The 19770-nt window shown below is 40.7% G+C and overlaps 1 protein-coding gene across 1 annotated transcript in view; it reads left to right on the forward strand.

Moving 5' to 3' along the window:
• The window catches only part of nvl (nuclear VCP like), a 68373-nt gene extending 50824 nt beyond the window's left edge, over positions 1-17549 (forward strand). Inside the window, exons 15-23 of the mRNA XM_039783506.1 lie at positions 2153-2257; positions 5915-5977; positions 9127-9246; positions 10651-10750; positions 12830-12936; positions 13561-13637; positions 13875-13966; positions 14881-14978; positions 17421-17549. Coding sequence (XP_039639440.1) covers positions 2153-2257; positions 5915-5977; positions 9127-9246; positions 10651-10750; positions 12830-12936; positions 13561-13637; positions 13875-13966; positions 14881-14978; positions 17421-17465 — 807 coding nt within the window. The 3' untranslated portion in view covers positions 17466-17549. The remainder of the gene's footprint in view (positions 1-2152; positions 2258-5914; positions 5978-9126; positions 9247-10650; positions 10751-12829; positions 12937-13560; positions 13638-13874; positions 13967-14880; positions 14979-17420) is intronic.
• The last annotated feature ends 2221 nt before the right edge of the window (positions 17550-19770 follow it).

The raw sequence follows: 19770 nt of genomic DNA on the forward strand, positions 1-19770 counted from the left end.
GAGACCACCGACCCCCTCCCCTATTTGTAAGCTGCGTGACCACATCAAAGGCAGTTTGCGCAAAACTCCAGCTCAAAACTACACCTCCTGTCTTAAGTCACAGGTTAATTGAAACAGGTCTAGTGAATTCTTATGTTAAACATGAAGAATATTATAAACACCTTCGAACAATTTCTGGGCTAAGCTGTGTTAAAAACAGACCAATCTAGTTGGAACAATAAGCAGACTATGAGCTGAACAGACCGTATCCCTCATGGTCTTTCCGTCTAGCTTAAATGTTAACAAGTCTAGACTGTAAACTGACCAGCCAGCATTTATCATGTATTTTCAGTCTGGTTAAGTGTCCCTTTAATGCTCGGCTCCGAAATTTGCATACAGTATCCTTAGGATTACCAGCCAGTATTTATCATGTATTTTCAGTCTGGTTAAGTGTTCCTTTAAAGCTTAGTTACGAAACTTACATAGCGCATACTCAAGATTCATCACGGCGCGGGGTGATCCGTGCATGTAGCGCGTCGTCCTCTTCTATGCAGTGTAATTATATATGGCAAATGCGAACCGTCTATTTCCGAGTGCTGTTTTTGCCACTGACTCACTGGCTCAGATTGTTGTTCTTTTTTAAAGATAGATAGAGAGAGTTCACATATGAAAGGGGAGAGAGAGGGTTGAAGACATGCAGGAAACCTTTACAGGTCGGACTTGATCCCTGGACCTTCTGCATTTAGGAATAAACCTCTGTATATGTGTGCCTGCTCTATCAACTGAGCTAACCGGCCACTCAGATTGTTATTCTAAGTGTCTGACAACATTCAATAAGGATCCCTACTGAGATAGACCTTTTTGTTCAAGAGTAAAATCCTACTAGACTAAACTAGAAATTGCTCAAACTCACCAGACTCAATTTAAATAGACAATGTTTTTATCTCTATAGAGCCAGCATATTTTCACATGTAAATAGATAAATTAAGGGTTTATTTCAACCAAACCAGAGTGATGATTGTTGGAACAGTGGAAAGAGGAACCAAGACTGCTTCTGATTTTTTTGTGACTGTTGACTTTGAATGAAGTCTTTTATATTGATACAATTACGGTTTAATTAAATGGAGTTCAGCGATTTCGGGACGTTTCATGTCAAACAAAAAGGATCTTCCTCTTTAACAAAAAGGTGGACCTCTGAAGGAATCCTTTCCATAATGTTGTCAGACACTTAGAATAATAATCTGAGCGTATCAGTGGTAAAAACAGAACTTTTAGTGGACGTAAATTGAATGTGTGCAATTTCCCATTAATGTTGCATTTTAGCTTGTTTCGCTGCTGACAGCGGTCTTGCTTAATAGTGGACCAATTTAAAAAAAAAAGGAAATGTTTCAATCAGTTACTTATGGCGTTTTTCCACTACATGGTACCTGTTCGACTTGCCTTTTTTGGTTTCCATTATGAAAAAAAGTACCTGGTACCTGCCAACAGGTACTTTTTTTAGCATTACCTCCGTCGAGGTTCCAAGTGAGCTGAGGCGATACCAAAAGGTGACGTGAAAACCTGCAGACTACTGATTGGTTGGAGAGAATCGTCACTAATCACTTAGTCATTGCTAGCGACAGACGGGGGCGGAGCCAGCGGTGTTGTTTTTTTTGTTTAGTTTTTTGCTGCCTCCAGCTTCTTTTGAAACAAAATTTGTCTTCTGGCTGTGGCAACAGCCACATGCAGAGAAAACCAACACACAACGTTCTGTGTGTGTGTCGCGGCAGTTTCCTGCGGCGTCGCTATGACGACCAGCCACGCTCGCCTCACGCATGAGGGTGCAATGGAAAAAAGAGGACGGGGCACCACGGCCAAGCTGAGTCGAGCAGGTACCTTGTAGTGGAAAAACGCCATTAGACACAAAAGCATGGAAAACTAGGGTCCAGGTTGAAGAATAACGATGTTACCCTTAAATACAAAATAAATGAATTCTTAAAAAACGTAAGATGTGCTTCTCAAACTGTGAGCTGGCTGGTTCTCCACATATTATTGGATACAAATCACTGACATTCATGGTCTGTGACATCATCTACAGCTACAAGATGAACAGACTGGGTTCTATGGAGTACAGTGGTGGAGTGGCCCTGGTGTGATCTGTGTCTGTGTCTGTCTGTGTGTCTGTGTCCTGCAGGCCCCGGTGCGGTCTCCAGAGCAGTTCAGAGCTCTGGGGCTCAGTGCTCCATCTGGTGTGCTGCTGGCTGGACCTCCAGGATGTGGAAAAACACTGCTGGCCAAGGTTCCCCACCACACCAACACAAATATACCCAATCGTTAGCTGAGTACCACAGCACTGTTATATCTTTGAACAGTGGTATACTATCTAGTATTATGTAATTGTCTTTCAGCTTATCACAAATTTCATAAATTATTTTGAATCAAAATACAGTTAGGTTCGGAAATATTTGGACAGTGACACACGTTTCATAATTTTGTCCCTGTGCGCTAACACAATGGATTTGAAATGAAATCATCGAGATGGAATTGTAGTGCAGACTTTCAGCTTTAATTTGAGGGTATTTACATCAAAATTTAGGAATTGCAAACATTTTCATACATAGTCCCCTCATTTCAAGGGACTTAAAGTAATTGAGTCAAACGCTGTTTCATCTATCAGAGAGAGAGCAGAAGTATTAGGAGTGGCCAAATCAACAGTTTGGTACGCACTGGTGAGCTCAGCAGTACAAAAAAGCCCAGACGTCCACAGAAGACAACAGTGGTTGATGATTGCAGGATCCTTGGTAAATAGAAGAACCCCTTCATAACATCTAGTGAAGTGAAGAAGACTCTCCAGGAAGTAGGCATATCATTATCCAAGTCTACCATAAAGAGAAGACTTCACAAGAGCAAATACAGAGGGTTCACCACAAGGTGCAAACCATTCATAAGCCTCATTTTTCAATAGAAAAGCCAGATTAGAGTTTGCCAGAAGACATCTAAAAAAGCCAGCCAAGTTCTGGAACAGCATTCTTTGGACTGATGAAACTAAGATCAACCTGTAGCAGAATGATGGGAAGAGAAAAGTATGGACAAGGCTTGGGACGGCTCTTGATCCGAAGCACACCACATTATATATCAAACATGGTGGAGGCAGTGTAATGGCATGGGCATGCATGGCTTCCAGTGCACTGGGTCTCTAGTGTTTATTGATGATATGACAGAAGATGGAAGCAGCCTCATGAATTCTGAATAGAGATGCACCGAATACAATTTTCTAGGCCGATTCTGATTTCCGATTTTTCATTGAGTTTGACCTGCTTTTTTTCTAACCACTTTACAGCGCACACACAAAAATGTATTTTCTATCTTTTCTTTAATAGAACATTTTGCATAGAACATAGTAATTTTTTTGAACAGATAACCGATCGCTATAAAATAGAACTATATAAATTACTCCTGATGTGTTTTCACATCCAATATCCAACTAAAAACATATTTAGCAAACTAAACTTCTGTATGAAAATAGGGAAAACAAGTAATGACAATAAAATAATATAATATATAAATAACAAATACAAATAAAATAAATATAGCCTTGTAGTATAAAGATATTTTTCAAAACACACTATTATATATATATATATATATATATATACACTATTGCAATCCCTCGTACATCAATTCAAGTGGTGTTTGAATGTCAACAGTAACGTTACCTGAAAACAGCATGTAGTTCCTTTTTTAAGCAAGTTTGCTTTATTTGTCATTGTGCCTAACACAAAACTTAAGGCAGAAAGACCTGCAATCAAACAGCTGAAGACAGCTGCAGCCAAGGCCTGGCAAAGCAATCAAAAGGACGAAACCAAATGTTTGGTGATGTCTATGGGTTCCAGCCTTCAGACAGTCATCGCCTGCAAAGGATTCTCAACAAAGTATTAAGAATGAACATTTTATTTATAATTAAAAATAATTTACTTCCTCCGATTTTGATGTAAATACCTAGCCTGGCCAAGAGCCCATTCAAGCCCATTTCCAATTTTTCCAAATCAAGGCACAAATCCCAACTGTTGAGGCGGGCTTTACACAATGATAGCGCAGCAACGGCAAGCAGCTTTTTGTTTACATTCAACATGACAGCCACCGAAGCGCAGCAACCCGTTGATGCCGCTGTCACTGCTACGTCACCCGTATCGTTGGCCCGATTGGTAGGACCAATTGATCCAATTGCGCCCAGGGGCTTTTGGGCACCCCTTTGGAAATGGGCTGTGAATGAACCTTCCCAACCAGGCTAGTAAATACCCTCAAAATAAAGCTGAAAGTCTGCACTACAATTTCATCTCGATGATTTCATTTCAAATTCATTGTGTTAGCACACAGGGCCAAAATTATGAAAATTGTCACTGTCCAAGTACCTAACTGTAGATCCTGAATGATCAGTTTAGCCTATATATACAGTATCAAGTATCTCAGAAGCAGTCCTAGGAATGGCAAGGAAAATTTGACCAGGACTAAAACCGCTTCAGTCTTCAGAGAGCTGAGAGTAGGACTTACCCAGGGATTCCACCAGGCACAGATGTGCCGCGTTCTGGCCGTGCTGTGGTTTTGTTCTGTCATCCACCATGCATCATTCCACAAGGGGAGTGTCCCAATAGTGGGGCGTTTTGCCTGCCCGACTCGCAGATTTACCGTATTTTCCGGACTATAAGTCGCACTTTTTTCCTACTTTGGCTGGTCCTGCGACTTATAGTCAGGTGTGACTTATATATCAAAATATATATAATTTAACATGTTTTTACATGTTAATTCATACTGAAAACATTACCGTCTACAGCCGCGAGAGGGTCTAGGCTTGTGACAACTAGAATGCTGCTCCTAAAGACAACTGAGAAAGAAAAGAGATAACAAACTGCAGGTAGTAAAATATGCAGCCGGAAAACAGTAATCGAGCAGCAGAAAGAAAGTTTGAAATGAGGGAGAAACTTGTGAGGGAGACTGGCGAAAAGGTGACTCTTACTGCAATGAAGAAATCAAAGAAAGCTAATCGGCTAATCACGGGCTGAAAGCAAGACGGCCAGAGCTGGAGGAACGAGTCGGGAGGTTACGTCTCCACGCCTTTTAATACATCCATGCTCCACGCCCTGGTAGCTAGTTGTTCTGTGTGCTATTGTGTAGTTCAATAACTGTTAATGTGTTACGTTAACATATCGGACACCTACCGTATTCAGCCTGTTGTTCTGTGTGCTATTGTGTAGTTGACAGATGGGAAGAAAAAAAAAAAAGTCTAAATAAATGCGACTTATAGTCCGGTGCGACTTATATATGTTTTTTTTCCTCTTCATGACGCATTTTTTGACTGATGCGACTTATACTCCGGAGCGACTTATAGTCCGGAAAATACGGTAGTTGTTTTGGTCATTTTTCCTAGATGTTTGTGCCTCTACCATAAAAGTAAGTAGTCTCCATAATTTAACGACTTCTTCCATTTACTCCAGTTATGAACAACAAGGATCAAAGATTTGTGGCTGTGTATTATTTTAAATAATGTAGTGATGTGATATATACGGTGGGGATTCTTCACAGCGTGTTTATTCTAAAAATTGACCGGATGCTCTAGCCACTTCCTGTGTAACGCCCCTCGGCTCTGCAAAAAATAGACCTAGCGCATATTTGTTGTTGCGACTGGTGGAATCTCAGGCATTGTCTTGAGTGGCTGCGATTGCTCCGGTGGCCGCGCCACCGCCGGAACACAGCGCAGACGCGCCTGGTGGAATGTAGGGGTCACATATTCATTTATTAGTGTTTGATGATAAATCTTTAGCATTTTGACACAAAATCAAGTATCTTTCATGCATATGTCAGTATTGTGTTATTAAAGGTTATAGTTAAACATTTTGTTTCTATAAAGAGCAAGGCTGGTCATTGTCTCACTGCTGGTTTCTGTGTTGTCTCCTGACAGGCAGTGGCCAATGAGTCAGGCCTCAACTTCATCTCTGTCAAGGGTCCAGAGCTGCTCAACATGGTGAGTCACTGAGCTGCAGGGACATGTTGATGTCCTAGAGGCTGCCTGTGCATTGTTGGGCGTTCGTACAGCCAACAGACTCTTGCTTATCAACCTTTAACCACATCTCTGAGAGGCTCATTCAGTTTGTTCTGCTAGCATCGCATAAGTGTGCATTAGTAGCTGGCGTTTCGGTTTATTGTGATGATTTGCTCCAACCTTTTATTAATTTGTTCCTTTTTGCCAGCCTTTTTTTCATTATATCCTGCCAGTTTGTGTTGTTCTCTTCGAAGTAACCCTTGCACACAATATTAAAGAAAATTATTAAAAGATCTTGGTGCAATAGTGCTCAACAGTGACCACCCACTTTTTGAACGGCTCCGGTACATAAACAATCATAGACTTCAATGGTAGCAGCTCACTATAGCCATTTTTACAACAGCAAGCTCCACCAATCAGGGACGTTGCTGTTACGCTTAGGATTGTGGGTAGCATAGTACTTCTCCAAAATATCGCAAATAAAACATATTTTTCTTAAAACAAGGTTGATTTCATACGGATTTGTAGCTTCTACAGGAGCCCTTTTTTTGTGAAACCCTTTCACAATTTTGTAGCTCGAGGTCAGTCTACCTTGTATGGTAAAATTTTCCAATATCGATACCAATACTGTGACCGGTTCCATTTTTTGCCACCTGTTTGATAAAAAGGTATTTAATTTAACAAAAATAAATTACAACACTACACATGTGTATGCCTGTCGCGATAGTCAATAAATCAATTAATCGCACAATAAAAAAAAATGAGCAAAATAATTTTTCCGCCCGCAATAATTTCCATTTGCATGCTTTTTTGTTTTCCGTCTCTCTCTCTCTCTCTCTCTCTCTCTCTCTCTCTCTCTACCAAAGAGACTGGATCACCACTCTCGGTTCCTTAGCGTAATGAGCGGTAAACCCTCTTGGCAGTGCATGGTCTTCGTGTGGAGAGGCGGGCCTCCTGGTGGAGAGAGAGACAGAGAAAACGCTAGTTGAGAGTTGGAGCAGGGTTGCCCTTTGCAGTTAAGGCGCCGTCAAAAAAAAAGTATAGCAGCGATATCCGCCGTGTTACTCGCCGTCCTGTTTTCTCCCTTTCATTCCAAAGCACACAGATGACAACCTGCAGGTGGAGGCGGTGGAGACAGGCTCGGACATACACGCTGCTGTGGACTTGTCAGTCTCGTAAGCGGTACAAGCCTACAGCTGTCTGCAGACACGGAGTGCGAAAAGTGTGTCAGAGGCTCCCGGATGGTGAACTGAGACTTCGTTACCTGCTTGTCGGTCAACGGTTAATGATCGGTTATTTAATTTCATTATGTTTTCTTTTGGAAGGCTGGCGGCCAAAAATCGCCACTTACTAGCTAATTAATTAGCCTGATGTAAACGATAGCTATTAGTAAACAGAAGTGACGTGTGTGTGTGTGTGTGTGTGTGTGTGTGTGTGTGTGTGTGTGTGTGTGTGTGTGTGTGTGTGTGTGTGTGTGTGTGTGTGGCCCCATAAAGCTCCAACCTGCAGAAGAAAGTAGCTGCACCTTCGCTGAAATGAAGACTGAAAAACAGAACTATCTTGGTACAAACATTTACTCGCCATGTGGCAGATAGCCACATAGATAGCTATAGATGTAATTTATTAATTATATATTATTTAAATTGAATATTTAGTGTTTAATAAATAATTGTTAAATGTAGTACAGAGTCTGTAGTCTATCGCACAATTTGCATTTACAACAGCTTGAAAGACAACATACTAAAGGAGATCAAAGACATATGGATATTTAAAATGTCTTCCAGTTCGTGTTAAATATTCTTTAGAAATAAAAGTTTATTGATCTTTGAAAAGGTGTACCTTCATTATTATGCCATTATCATTATAGTAGATGAAAATTGTCTCAGAACGACAATATTATCGTTTATCGCAATCATTTCTGGGACAATTTATCGTCCAGCAAAATTTGTTATCGTGACAGGCCTACACATATGCACACATCTTTTTAAAAATTTTTCAGCTACTACATGAATGTGTGTGTAACGTAGAGTTTTTCCTGCATGCCTCTACGAAGTGTAACATTAAACAGCCAATCAGCAGCATTATTAGATCTTGGTAGAAGCATGCTGCATGCTTATTGGCTCACTAACGCTGATGAGATTTACTCCTTAGGTATTGAAATTGGGTATTGAATGGTGAAGCATATTTTGATACTCTATACTGTGGAGGCAATTCGGTCGGTGCCTGAAAAGTATTGAATTTGGTACCCAGCCCTAATTTACACATTATGGCTAATAATCAAAATCCTTATGGAGGAAATTAATAGGATTTTCACTTCCGCAACCACACAGTTGAGCTCTCTCCTGTTGTCCTTATCCACCGCACTAAGGCATGGATACCCGACCCGAGGCCGACTGTACCCGACGGGCCGGGCTGGGTTTGGACAGAAATTTAGAAATTATGGTCAGGGTCGGGTCGGGCTCGGTCACATCAGCGCGATAAGGCATTTGTTGTAAAATGGTGCTGCAGCTCCTGAGAGCTCTGTGTGTGTGTGTGTGTGTGTGTGTGTGTGTGTGTGTGTGTGTGTGTGTGTGTGTGTGGGGTAAGTGGGCAGAAGAGAGATAGAGAAAGAGGAAGCAGACGTGTTGTTGATGCAACCGGAGCAGAGTTAGTGGTTATTCATGTTATAGCCTAACGTCGGCCCTGGAGGTAATGAGTCTCCGCTGGTTTTCTGATCACGGTCGGAAACGAAGCGATCAGGAAAGGTCAACACATTGAACATTTTAACAGCTGATTAACGTGCGCTTGTTGCCCCGTGTGCGCTGATGCGCTCATCTGTTGACATTTCCGAATGCCTTCCTACAGTTGCTTAACAAAAGCGGGCTTTCCACACAAACAAACGTAGCCTACATGTGTCATTAGTATGAGGAAAAAAAATGAGATTTTAACTGTGTCGGGCTCGGGTCGGGCTCGGACACAAATTTCTTAATACCTGTCAGGCTCGGGCCGGGTTCGGTCACGGCTCTGTCGGACGCGGGCCGGCCTCGGACAGAAAAATTCAGCCCGATCCGGACTCTACACCGCACCATGAGTCGGAGAGGGCTGATGTTAAAACCACCTGGTTGCACTAACTGATGGATCTCTGTTTGCAGTATGTGGGAGAGAGTGAGCGCGCCGTCAGACAGGTCTTTCAGAGAGGACGTAACTCGGCTCCTTGTGTCATATTCTTTGATGAGATCGATGCTCTGTGTCCTCGGCGCTCAGGCCATGAGGTGAGAGGGATACGCATCCTGACTTTTAAACGAATCCATGAGCATCATGTTCAAAACATCAGATTCTACAATGCAACACAGCAGCTGCGTTGTGTGGAGCGTCCAGTCAGTGGACAGACACCGTTGCAAACACTAGATGTATGATAAAGACAGCGGAAGCAGTCAGGGTACAGCAGCAGGGGTGTCGGGGTTGTGGAGAGTTGATGCACATCCACCTTGGGAAATAGAATATAGTGGGATTCCCAAACAACTTCAATAACTGCAAACAATGTGTTCAGGTGTTGTCAGTTGTTATTAAGCAGTTCTTTTTTTAAACAAAAGAGTGAGGACTAGAGCTGCAAAGATTATGTGGTTAGTTGAACAGTTGTCAATTATTAAATTAATCCAACTATTTTGATCATTGATAAATTGGTTTAAGTCATTGGACATTTTGTGGACAAAACAAGACATTTGTGGACGTCATCTTGGGCTTTGGGAAACACTGACATTTTATAGACCAAACAACGAATAATGTTTAATAATAATAAGCAGAATAATGTTTACAGTATCAAAACTGCAGATTTGAGACGGTTGCATGTGTAACTAGAAGACTGCTTTTAAACAGACAAAAAAGGTTGACTATCTTCTAAATATAAAAAACCCTTTTTTTTTAAAGGAACACGCCGACTTATTGGGAATTTAGCTTATTCACTGTAACCCCCAGAGTAAGACAATCCGACGGATCCAGCATTAGCTTAGCCCAGCACAGATCCTGCAGGTAACTGGTTCCAACTAGCCTACTGCTCCGAATTGTGACAAAAGTGACAAAATAACACCAACATGTTCCTGTTTACATGTTGTGATTTGTAGAGTCACAGCGTGTAAAAAAAAAACAACGTAACATGAGACAAAGCCATCTTCTATCCGTAAACAAACCGGGAACTATATTCTCAGACAGGCTTGCTGCGAGCATATCACTCGCCCAAGTACTATATTCTTCCGCCTGAGAATATAGTTCCCGGTTTGTTTACGGTTAGAAGATGGCTGTGTCTCATGTTACGTTGTTTTTTATACACGCTGTGACTCTACAAATCATAACATGTAAATAGGAACATGTTGGCGTTATTTTGTCACTTATTCGGAGCAGTAGGATTACTGGAACCATTCACCTGCCTGTTCTGTTATGGGCTGATGCCTACCGCTGGATCCGTCAGATAGCTTTACACCACACACGGAGATGAGAAGGGTATGTATCGACTTGTCTTACTCTGAGGGTTACGGTGAATAAGCTAAATTCCCAATAAGTCGGCGTGTTCCTTTAAATCACATTTCTTATAGCTATAATAGGAATCCATTTATTGATTTCTACATGTGATCTGCTGTATACCTACTGTTTATAGTGTGTGTGCGTGTGTGTGTGTGTAGTCAGGAGCCAGTGTGCGGGTGGTCAACCAGCTGCTCACAGAGATGGACGGCTTAGAGACTCGACGGCAGGTCTTCATCATGGCTGCAACCAACAGACCAGGTACACATCCAATCTGACCCTAGTCTCTCATTGCCAGGCCTGTCTCCAAAGCACTGGGGCTACAACACACATAAATTGTGCGATAGGAGAAAAAAAACGCTCAGGAAGATTGTTGTTTTGTTGGAACATTTGCATCCTGCAAAAGAAAAGGCCACATACAATATTAAATGAAGTGAACTGTTCACACAATACAGTAACGGGAGCTATTTAAATTAGCTAGATACATGGTTAAACCTAATTTGCTCTTACCAGTGTATCGCCATGTGTACTTCGTCCACAGCAATCCCACCAGTCGGTCCCAAAACGTCCCAATTAGAGAGTAAATGCCCTAAACATATTCTTTGTAAATCTTTACAATCCCCCAAAAGAACCAAGCAGGCCTGCCTTGTTGCACGATCCAAATTTTCTTCAAAACTTCCCATTTTCAGCGTGTAGCTTGCCAGCTCAAAGTTTGTTGTTTCCCGAAGTGAACAGAGTTTAAGAACAGCAACACACAGAGAGGGGGATGAGGGACATGTGTCGGATGTCAGGCAATTATCCTTGAAATGTACTTCTGTTGCTCCAGACTAGTCAGACCTGAACCCATCAGCGTAGACATGCTGAAGTCTGAACCAAGCTGAGAAATGGGAGGACTGCTGGAAGAATTGTATTACTGCACTAAGTACACTTTTGATGTACCATTATATGCTACTTTATACTTTTATTGAACTTTTTACTCCACTACATTTATCACTCAAATATAGAAAACGTATACACTTAAAAAAATACAAGATTAAACCAGTGGTTCTCAGTGGCGCACGCTATTATGACTAGTTATGAAAAACACACACACACCATTAGGTGTATTTATATATTGAATTTTACAGTCAAATGAGTTATGAGTTAGGCTATTGTGAGGAAAGTAGAGAGGCCAAAGAGGAAGCTATCAGAACAATGGTTGACTGTGGACTGGAGACTGAAAAAGCCAAATGCTTTGCTACCTTCTCCTCCTGTTCTTTTTTCTGTCTTTTTTTCTAGAGCCGCTTTTATGTTTGAAAGGCATTCTCAGCATGTCAGGCTCTTACTGTTACCGATTTTGCACCTAAACTAGCATATGTAGCTACCATATGTCATATAGTCTTGTCATGTGATCAAATATACTTAGACATTAGACAACATCAACATACGTATTACCCAGCAATCATCACTGCATATCTGTATATGATAAAATACCAAAGAAAATAAATATTATTGATTTAATTGAATAGTTATTATAGTTTATTTATAGCTGTTATAGTTTATCTACATAAACAGGCATATACTTTTGTAGTTATTGAGTGCTACTGACCTTTTTTTACCAAAAAAAAACCTATGCGGAGACAGGTTTGCCGTTTGAGGGGTATATATATATCTCAAAGGGGCATATATGTAGCAAATTGGACTATGTTAACTTAAAAGTGTGTTCTTTGGACACTGACGTATACCAGAGGTGAGAAGCTATGAGCAAAAAGACACAAACTAGCTCTGGTCACTGCTGTTGTCGAAAAAACAACACAGACGGGACTAAATGTTGCGTTTACTTAAAACTGGTAAACCTCGTGGTGCATTCAAAGTTATTGTAAAATACCCTTTCTCATCTGTTTTTGTCATTTAACAGCAATTTACTGGTGAAAGAAGTTATTATTGTTAAAAGTTATTACATTTTTAATAAATCATTTAAATTCCCCCAATTTTTGTGCTGATCAGAAAATGTTTCCGATCCCTGACTCAAAACCGTGATCCAAATCGTGAGTTTTGTGATCCGTTGCACCTCTAGTATATAAAGTAGTTCAAACTAGCTCCACCTTTACAGTCTACAATAGTCAAATGCTGCTTGATGTCGTATATCTAGTACAGGGGACATTTTTCTGTGGAGAGATTTTACTTATGACACTTACAATTATGCTGAAAAATACATCTGTACTTTTACGGAAGTAGAATTTAAATGCAGGACTTACTTGTAATAAAAAATGTTTTACATTGCTGTATTGGTACCTTTTAATCATGAAGTATTTGTTATCTTAAACACCAAAAGGCCGTCACTGTCCTGTCTCTTGCCAGATATCATCGACCCTGCCATCCTGAGGCCAGGTCGTCTAGATAAAACCTTGTATGTGGGTCTGCCACCTCCTGCAGACCGCCATGCCATCCTGCTCACCATTACTAAGGTACATGTTAACCAGAGATACCAGACAGGGCCCCAAAGTATACCGATACAAGTAAAATTACCAATAATGTAATCTTATGTAGCTAGTAGGGTTCATTTTTTTATTTATAATTTCTCCTTTTTTAGACTTTCCCCTTTCACTGTCACCTATAATAGATGGCAGTGGAATATCGCATGATGTTTGCATTACATTTATTTCCTCTGCGCTGGGATGATTACAAATGTTATTTTTTTAAGGTTTTAACTGTGCCAGCTGAAAATAGTTAAGGAAGGGAAAGACTTTTTTCTCCTTGGGCAGCTCATAAGTCATGGCTAGATTTTTAACTGTCAGCATCAAGTGTGTTTGTGTTTACGAGACACTTGACCACAACAGGTCTTTTGAGCCACAAACTGTTGCTTTGGCTCGTCATGCTGTGTTCAATTCTGAAACAGCTAGCAGAAAACAACTCTAAAATCCAACTGACCTGTACACTGGGAAGTGTAAAGGCATGGTTTATTTCACTTTTGAAGGGGCTAGGTTACCAGTTTCCCCCTGCTTCCAGTCTTTGTGCTAAGCTAGGCTAACCACATCTCTGACCACCATCTTTGAATGCTCAGCAATAAACTAGCTGTTGATCCTCTGTAGGGAGGGACCAAACCTCAGCTGGAGGACGATGTCTGCCTTGAAGAGGTCGCTTTCGACGAGCGCTGTGATTGCTTCAGGTAAGTCCCTGCTGTCTTCGGACACTTACTGAACATTTTCATACGGTTTCTCCTCCTTTTAGTGTGAAAATGAACTTAAACTTTAACAGTGGTTAAAATGGTGTTCTTTTTCTCAAGTTGCAATGTCTTTTTTTCCTGCTGACTAAATCCTGACTAAATGTAGAACCACTGATCTATAAATCTGATGAACAGAAAAGTGTGTGTGTGTGTGTGTGTGTGTGTGTGTGTTCGTTCCAGTGGTGCTGACATCACTGCTTTAGTGAGGGAAGCATCTGTTAATGCCCTGAGGATCTACCTGAAGTCCCAGCCTTCTCCAGCTTCTTCCTCTGGTAACTTTACTCCTACCTCTGCATACCCGTACAGTGTTTAGTTTTTAAAGATAGAACTGTAATAGGATATGGAACAGAAAGTAGTGACTGGAAAGATTCCCATGGTTTCACCTTACTGTTGATTTCTGCTTGTGTTATAGGCAGAGTTTGACATGTGGGAGTAAAAATGGTGTAAATGTACCTGAAAAGAATCAATGTACGACATAAAATGGTACAGTCCTGTTTTTTAGCAACTTATATTAAGAGCTAGAGTTTCACCATTTAAGTCTAAAGCAGTTTCAAGATCCAGTCAAGGCCAAGTCCACGTTAGGGTCGAGGTCTTTTTTGTTTTGTTTTTGCATCAAATTTTTTTCTTTTTGTTTATAGTGAACTGTGAAAAAAATGGCAATCACTCAGTACAGCCCTTTTGGATTTAAAAAAAAAAAAAGTCTGAATGTGGAAGGAACAACTGGGAAAAAATACATATTAGAAACAGAACATTTCTGCACAATGTTACAAACTATGAAAGTCTGATATATTCGCACAGAGTTAGCTGCATTCTAAAATGAGGAATGTTTGGTTATTACATGAACCAAGACACACGATGAAGAACAAGCAGTAACTGAACTAAATTAGTGCAGAACAGTTAATGTTCTGCGTCCAGTTTGTTAGATCAGACTCCCTATTTTTCCTCATAGGGTTAGCATAGGGTTTCCTCCTTAGGCTAACAGAGTGAAGAGAACAGCTGCGCCACTGAAAAGGGAAAACATGATTCACAGTTGTAAATTGTAATCAGCACTTGGATGCTAACATGAGTTGAAAGGGCAAGTAAAAAAATGGTAACTACTGTAACTTTGACATGACAGAAAGCAACATAAACCAGACTGGGACTGTGTCTCTGCCCAGGTGACTGTTGTGTTCATTGTTCTACACAGGTCACACATATTCCTCTGGCTCTGTCGCTGACATCAGAGTGAGCAAACAGAACTTTGATGATGCCTTCAAGAAAGTTCGACCATCTGTGTCCAAAAAGGTAAAAAATGTGAACGGTACAGTGGTTGCTGTGTGACATGTAAAACCTGAAAAATAATAAAATATCGACAGTCTGTCCTGTGACACATCAACAGATTTTTTTTTGTTTTGTTTAGGTTTTCATTTTTAATCTCTTTTTTTTATTTTGGTCTAATCTGTGAACTTACACATTGGTCAGTTTTTTTAGAAATCTTGGACATGATGTTCGTACAGTGACAACTGTCTTTACATGTTGGTCCATGGCCTCAGGCTATCACAGAAAAGCAGGCAAACTGAAATGTGTTTACATGACCAACAGTTCACACTCAGTTTTTTGGTTTATACTTCATTGCTATAAACTAATTTGAATCCCTAAACAAATGTGCACAGTGACTCAGAGGTCTGAAACTAAGCTAGCCTCTGTGGGGCCAGACCTAGTCTATATCCACGATGTTCCACTTCCGGGATTGCTAGAGTGCCGTCGGAAATTCACCATGCTCCGTACTCCACCCATGACGATTGTGATTGGTTTAAAGAAATGCCAATAAACCAGAGCATGTTTCTCTCCCATCCTGGAATGCTATGTGGACTAGCAAGACCCTCCTCCACAGTGCTGTGGTTAGTTGTTTCTTCTATAAAATGTCGATCAGTGTTTCCCAAAGCCCACAGTGACATCCTCAAATGTCTTGTTTTGTCTACATCTCAAAGATATTCAGTTTAAAATCTTCTACTACTTTAAGCCGTCTTGTCTTGTACGTACTATACCGTAATACTGCAATTAAAGTCAAGAGTCCTAATTAAACGGCGATCCCTTTTACTTGCCGGGTGTGGTTCCAAGTTTTGATAAATAAGCGCAGCTCAGTTAGACGCCCAGTCTGGTTGCATTGACACTTATTATTTATACAAGTTCTTATGTATAAAATACCTAATGCAGTGCGCTTTAAACTGGTGCAGACCCTGAATGTCATATATAGCTCCATTCAGTGTATTTCCACGTGATTCTCCTTTCAGACCTTTTTTTAAGATAATTTTTTGGGCATTTTAGGCCTTTGACAGGAGAACTGAAGACATGAAAGGAGAGAGAGGGGGAATGACATGCAGCAAAGGGCCGCAGGTCTGAGTCGAATCCAGGCCCACTGCTTCGAGGAGTAAACCTCTATGTATGGGCACCTGCTCTACCAACTGAGCTATCTGGGTGCCCAACAGTTGTGTTTTTTTTATTTAGTTTGACAGCTCACCGTGTACAGCTGTGGTTCATTACTTCGCAGTGTTCCAGATGCTGCAGAGGCATACAGACTGTTTATCACTGCAGACAGCTGTGTCTGTCAGATCTCTGTCCCAGAACCTCCCTGCTGAAGTGATCAGGAGAACCAGTCCAACTTGTCCCACACTTCACCCTGCAACATTCAGACTTCCTTCACACTGTCAGAAAATAATAATTTAAGTGTTCCAGGAAAAGGGCTGGGTATCGTTCAAAAATGTTCGATGCCTATAACGTGATTTGATTCCAGTTCCTAAACTATACTTTTTTCGATACCAATTTTAGAAAATCCATTTTAACAAAAAGAAATTACAACATTATGGCACACATGTTACATTTTATGTTATTAATTTTTCAGCTTCTACTACGTGAGCCCCGTCTCTGTGTGTAACGTAGAGTTTTTTCTGCGTGTCTCTACAACGTGTGACATTAGACTGGCATTATTAGATTTTAGATGCAGCGTGCTTTATTAGGTCACTGACGCTGATGAGATTTACTCCTTTAGATATTGAAATTGGGTGTTGTGGTGGAAGTTCTAATACATAGGGTGAGATCTGAAATAAAGCTTCAGTCAACAATGTCTTTTAAGTATTTAGTCTGAGAGAATGAACAAAGAATGTTGGGAGAGCAGCATCCTTATCTAGTTTCTACGAGGCTAAAAGTAAAGGGAGGGAGGGAAAGTCTGGTCTGAACCAGTTCCGGTCAATCAGGAAATAGCAACTTGTGGAATTCCAAAGTCAAGGAGTAGTAACACATCTACTTTGAAACATTTGTGCTAAAGGCAGAAACTATGAAATGTTTAAGCAATAGAACAACAAACCTGTAATTTACCATTAATAAAACAACAAAAATGTAAATTACCATTACAGTATTGAATGAGGCATTTTTCAATACTCAATACTATGGAGGCAATTCGGTCGGTGCCTAAAAAGAATTGAATTCGGTACCCAGCCCTATGCAGGAAACACTTAAACACTAGCAACAAAAAGAGCTTGGATTGTAGATGGAGGGACTGTGTCAGATGGTAAGCTCTCTGCTTCCTCACCTGTGACTGACTGACTGACTCACTTATTGTTTTGAGGAGTGCCAGGAAGAGAGGCAGGGCTCACACATCCTTCTTTAGGTCCTATTTGACACTGACTCAGCTTTTATTTCCATGTGTGAAAACCACAAAAATACAGTGACTGTGTCTTCCCTGTGCAGGACCAGAGGATGTACGAGCAGCTGAGAGAGTCCCTCAGCAGATAACTACGAGACCAGAGCCTCAGACGACTTCAGTTATTATGGAATAATTGTGTCCTCTATATATATATATATATATATATATATATATATATATATATATATATATATATATATATATATATATATACACACACACACACACACACACACACACACACACACACACACACACACACACACACATTTTATTATGGTTGAATCATAATACTGATTCCTGCTTTTATAATAAAAATTGTGTGTAAAAAAAGACGTGTGTGCACATTCATTTATCTTTTATCCAAAGCAACTTACAATTGGTACATTCAACCATGTAGATACAGAGGCTTGCAAAAGTATTCCTACCCCTTGAACTTTTCCAACCACAAATGTAAATGTATTTCATTGGGATTTTATGTGATACACCAACACAAAGTGGCACATAATTATGAAGTGGAAGGAAAATGATACATGGTTTTAAATTTGTATTCCAAAGTCTTGGAGTAAAGCTTGTGAACTACACCTAGAACGCTTCATCAAGAAACTAGTCCACCCTGACCAATCAGGGTTTATACCAAAGTGTCAAGCTGCAGACTATACGCAGATTACTCCATGTAATAGAAGAAGCCAAGAAACACCCAACAACGGCAGCAGTTTTATCACTGGACGCGGAAAAGGCTTTTGACCGCCTAGAATGGAACTACCTGTGGCAAGTAATGGAGAGGCTTGGTTTGGGAGCCAAATTCATTGACATGGTACGTACTTTATATGCGAATCCCACGGCCATAGTCACTCACAGCCATTCCCCATCGCGCGGGGCTCGAGACAGGGATGCCTGCTATCTCCCATGCTATTTGCAATCTCTCTTGAACCGTTAGCCCAGGCCATAAGGCACAATAAATCAATTTGAATAAATCTAATCTGCTCCTGTTGAGCAACAAACAGGTGACATCAGCTATTAGTGATACAATACCAACCCAAAGCAAAATTACATATTTGGGCACCCATCGCTACAGCGAGTTGTCCGGGACAACTATGAAACTATACTAAGTAGTGTTCAAAGGGATCTGACTATTTGGTCTGCGCTGCCGGCATCGCTACTGTCCAGGATTGCTGTTGTTAAAATGAACATACAACATGCACTGTTGTGTCACATGCAATGTCTGTTAACAAACCTTTTGTTTGAAACCAGTGGAGTGACTGAGGTATTTATACTCTAACCAGTTATTCAATGGGGAAGGTATGTTGAGCTTTGAGGACCTGAGAACTAGCTTTGAGATCCCTAAGACATCCTTTTTCCTTTATCTTCGCTTAAGGTCAGCCCTAAAATGTTATGGAGTACCATGGGGATCAATCATTAAATGGCTTGTTGATTTTCCTGCGAGAGGATTAGTGTCCAGGATTTATGCTAAATTGATGCAAGTATCCGTAAGATAACTCCCAATAGTAAAGAAATAGGAGCAAGAGTTGAGCCCGGAGAGGAACGTAATTAATTGGGAGACAGTTTAGGACATTTCCCACTGTTCCAAGAACCCAAATCACCATCCAATCCACTTCAACATATACTCAGCAAAAAAAAGAAACGTCCTCTCACTTTCAACTGCTTTTATTTTCAGCCAACTTAACATGCGTAAAGCTTTGTATGAACATAAAAAAATTCAACTACTAAGAAATAAACTGAACAATGTTACAGAGACATGTGACTAGCAGAAATGGAAAAATGTGTCCCTGAACAAAGGATGGTCAAAATCAAAAGTCACAGTCAGTATCTGGTGTGGCCACCAGCTGCATAAGTACTGCAGTGCATCTTCTCCTCATGGACTGCACCAGGGGCCTCATTTATAAAACTGTGCGTAGATTCTATTCTGAAAGATTTCGTGCGCAAAAAAGTCAGAATTTTCGTACGCAAAAACAATATTCTGATTTATAACACCTTGCGGCGCACACCGGTACGCACTCTTCTCGTTATAAATACGGACGTGCGTTACCTTATGCGGTCCTGCACGAGCCTCACGCTCCTCCCAAGGTCGTCCCATATTTGTCCTAATAAGGTCCATGTTAATCAATCAATGAATATTCCAGACTTGAAAGGAGCCCTTGATCACCAATCACGAAACGGGAAAATGGGGAAAAAACACGATTCAGTGATTGTGAGATCGAGGTGCTCCTAACAGAGGTAGAACATCGAAACAAAATCCTGTTTGGAAGCCGTAACCCTAGTGTTCATATTGTTGTTACGCAGCCTTAATACTTAACAGATTTAGCTCAATTACCAATGATATATACATCATTTATGGTTCATATTTGCCATTTACCCCTGTGAGATCACATT

This window comes from Perca fluviatilis, chromosome 19, assembly GCF_010015445.1.
Source record: "Perca fluviatilis chromosome 19, GENO_Pfluv_1.0, whole genome shotgun sequence".
Lineage (NCBI taxonomy): Eukaryota > Metazoa > Chordata > Actinopteri > Perciformes > Percidae > Perca > Perca fluviatilis.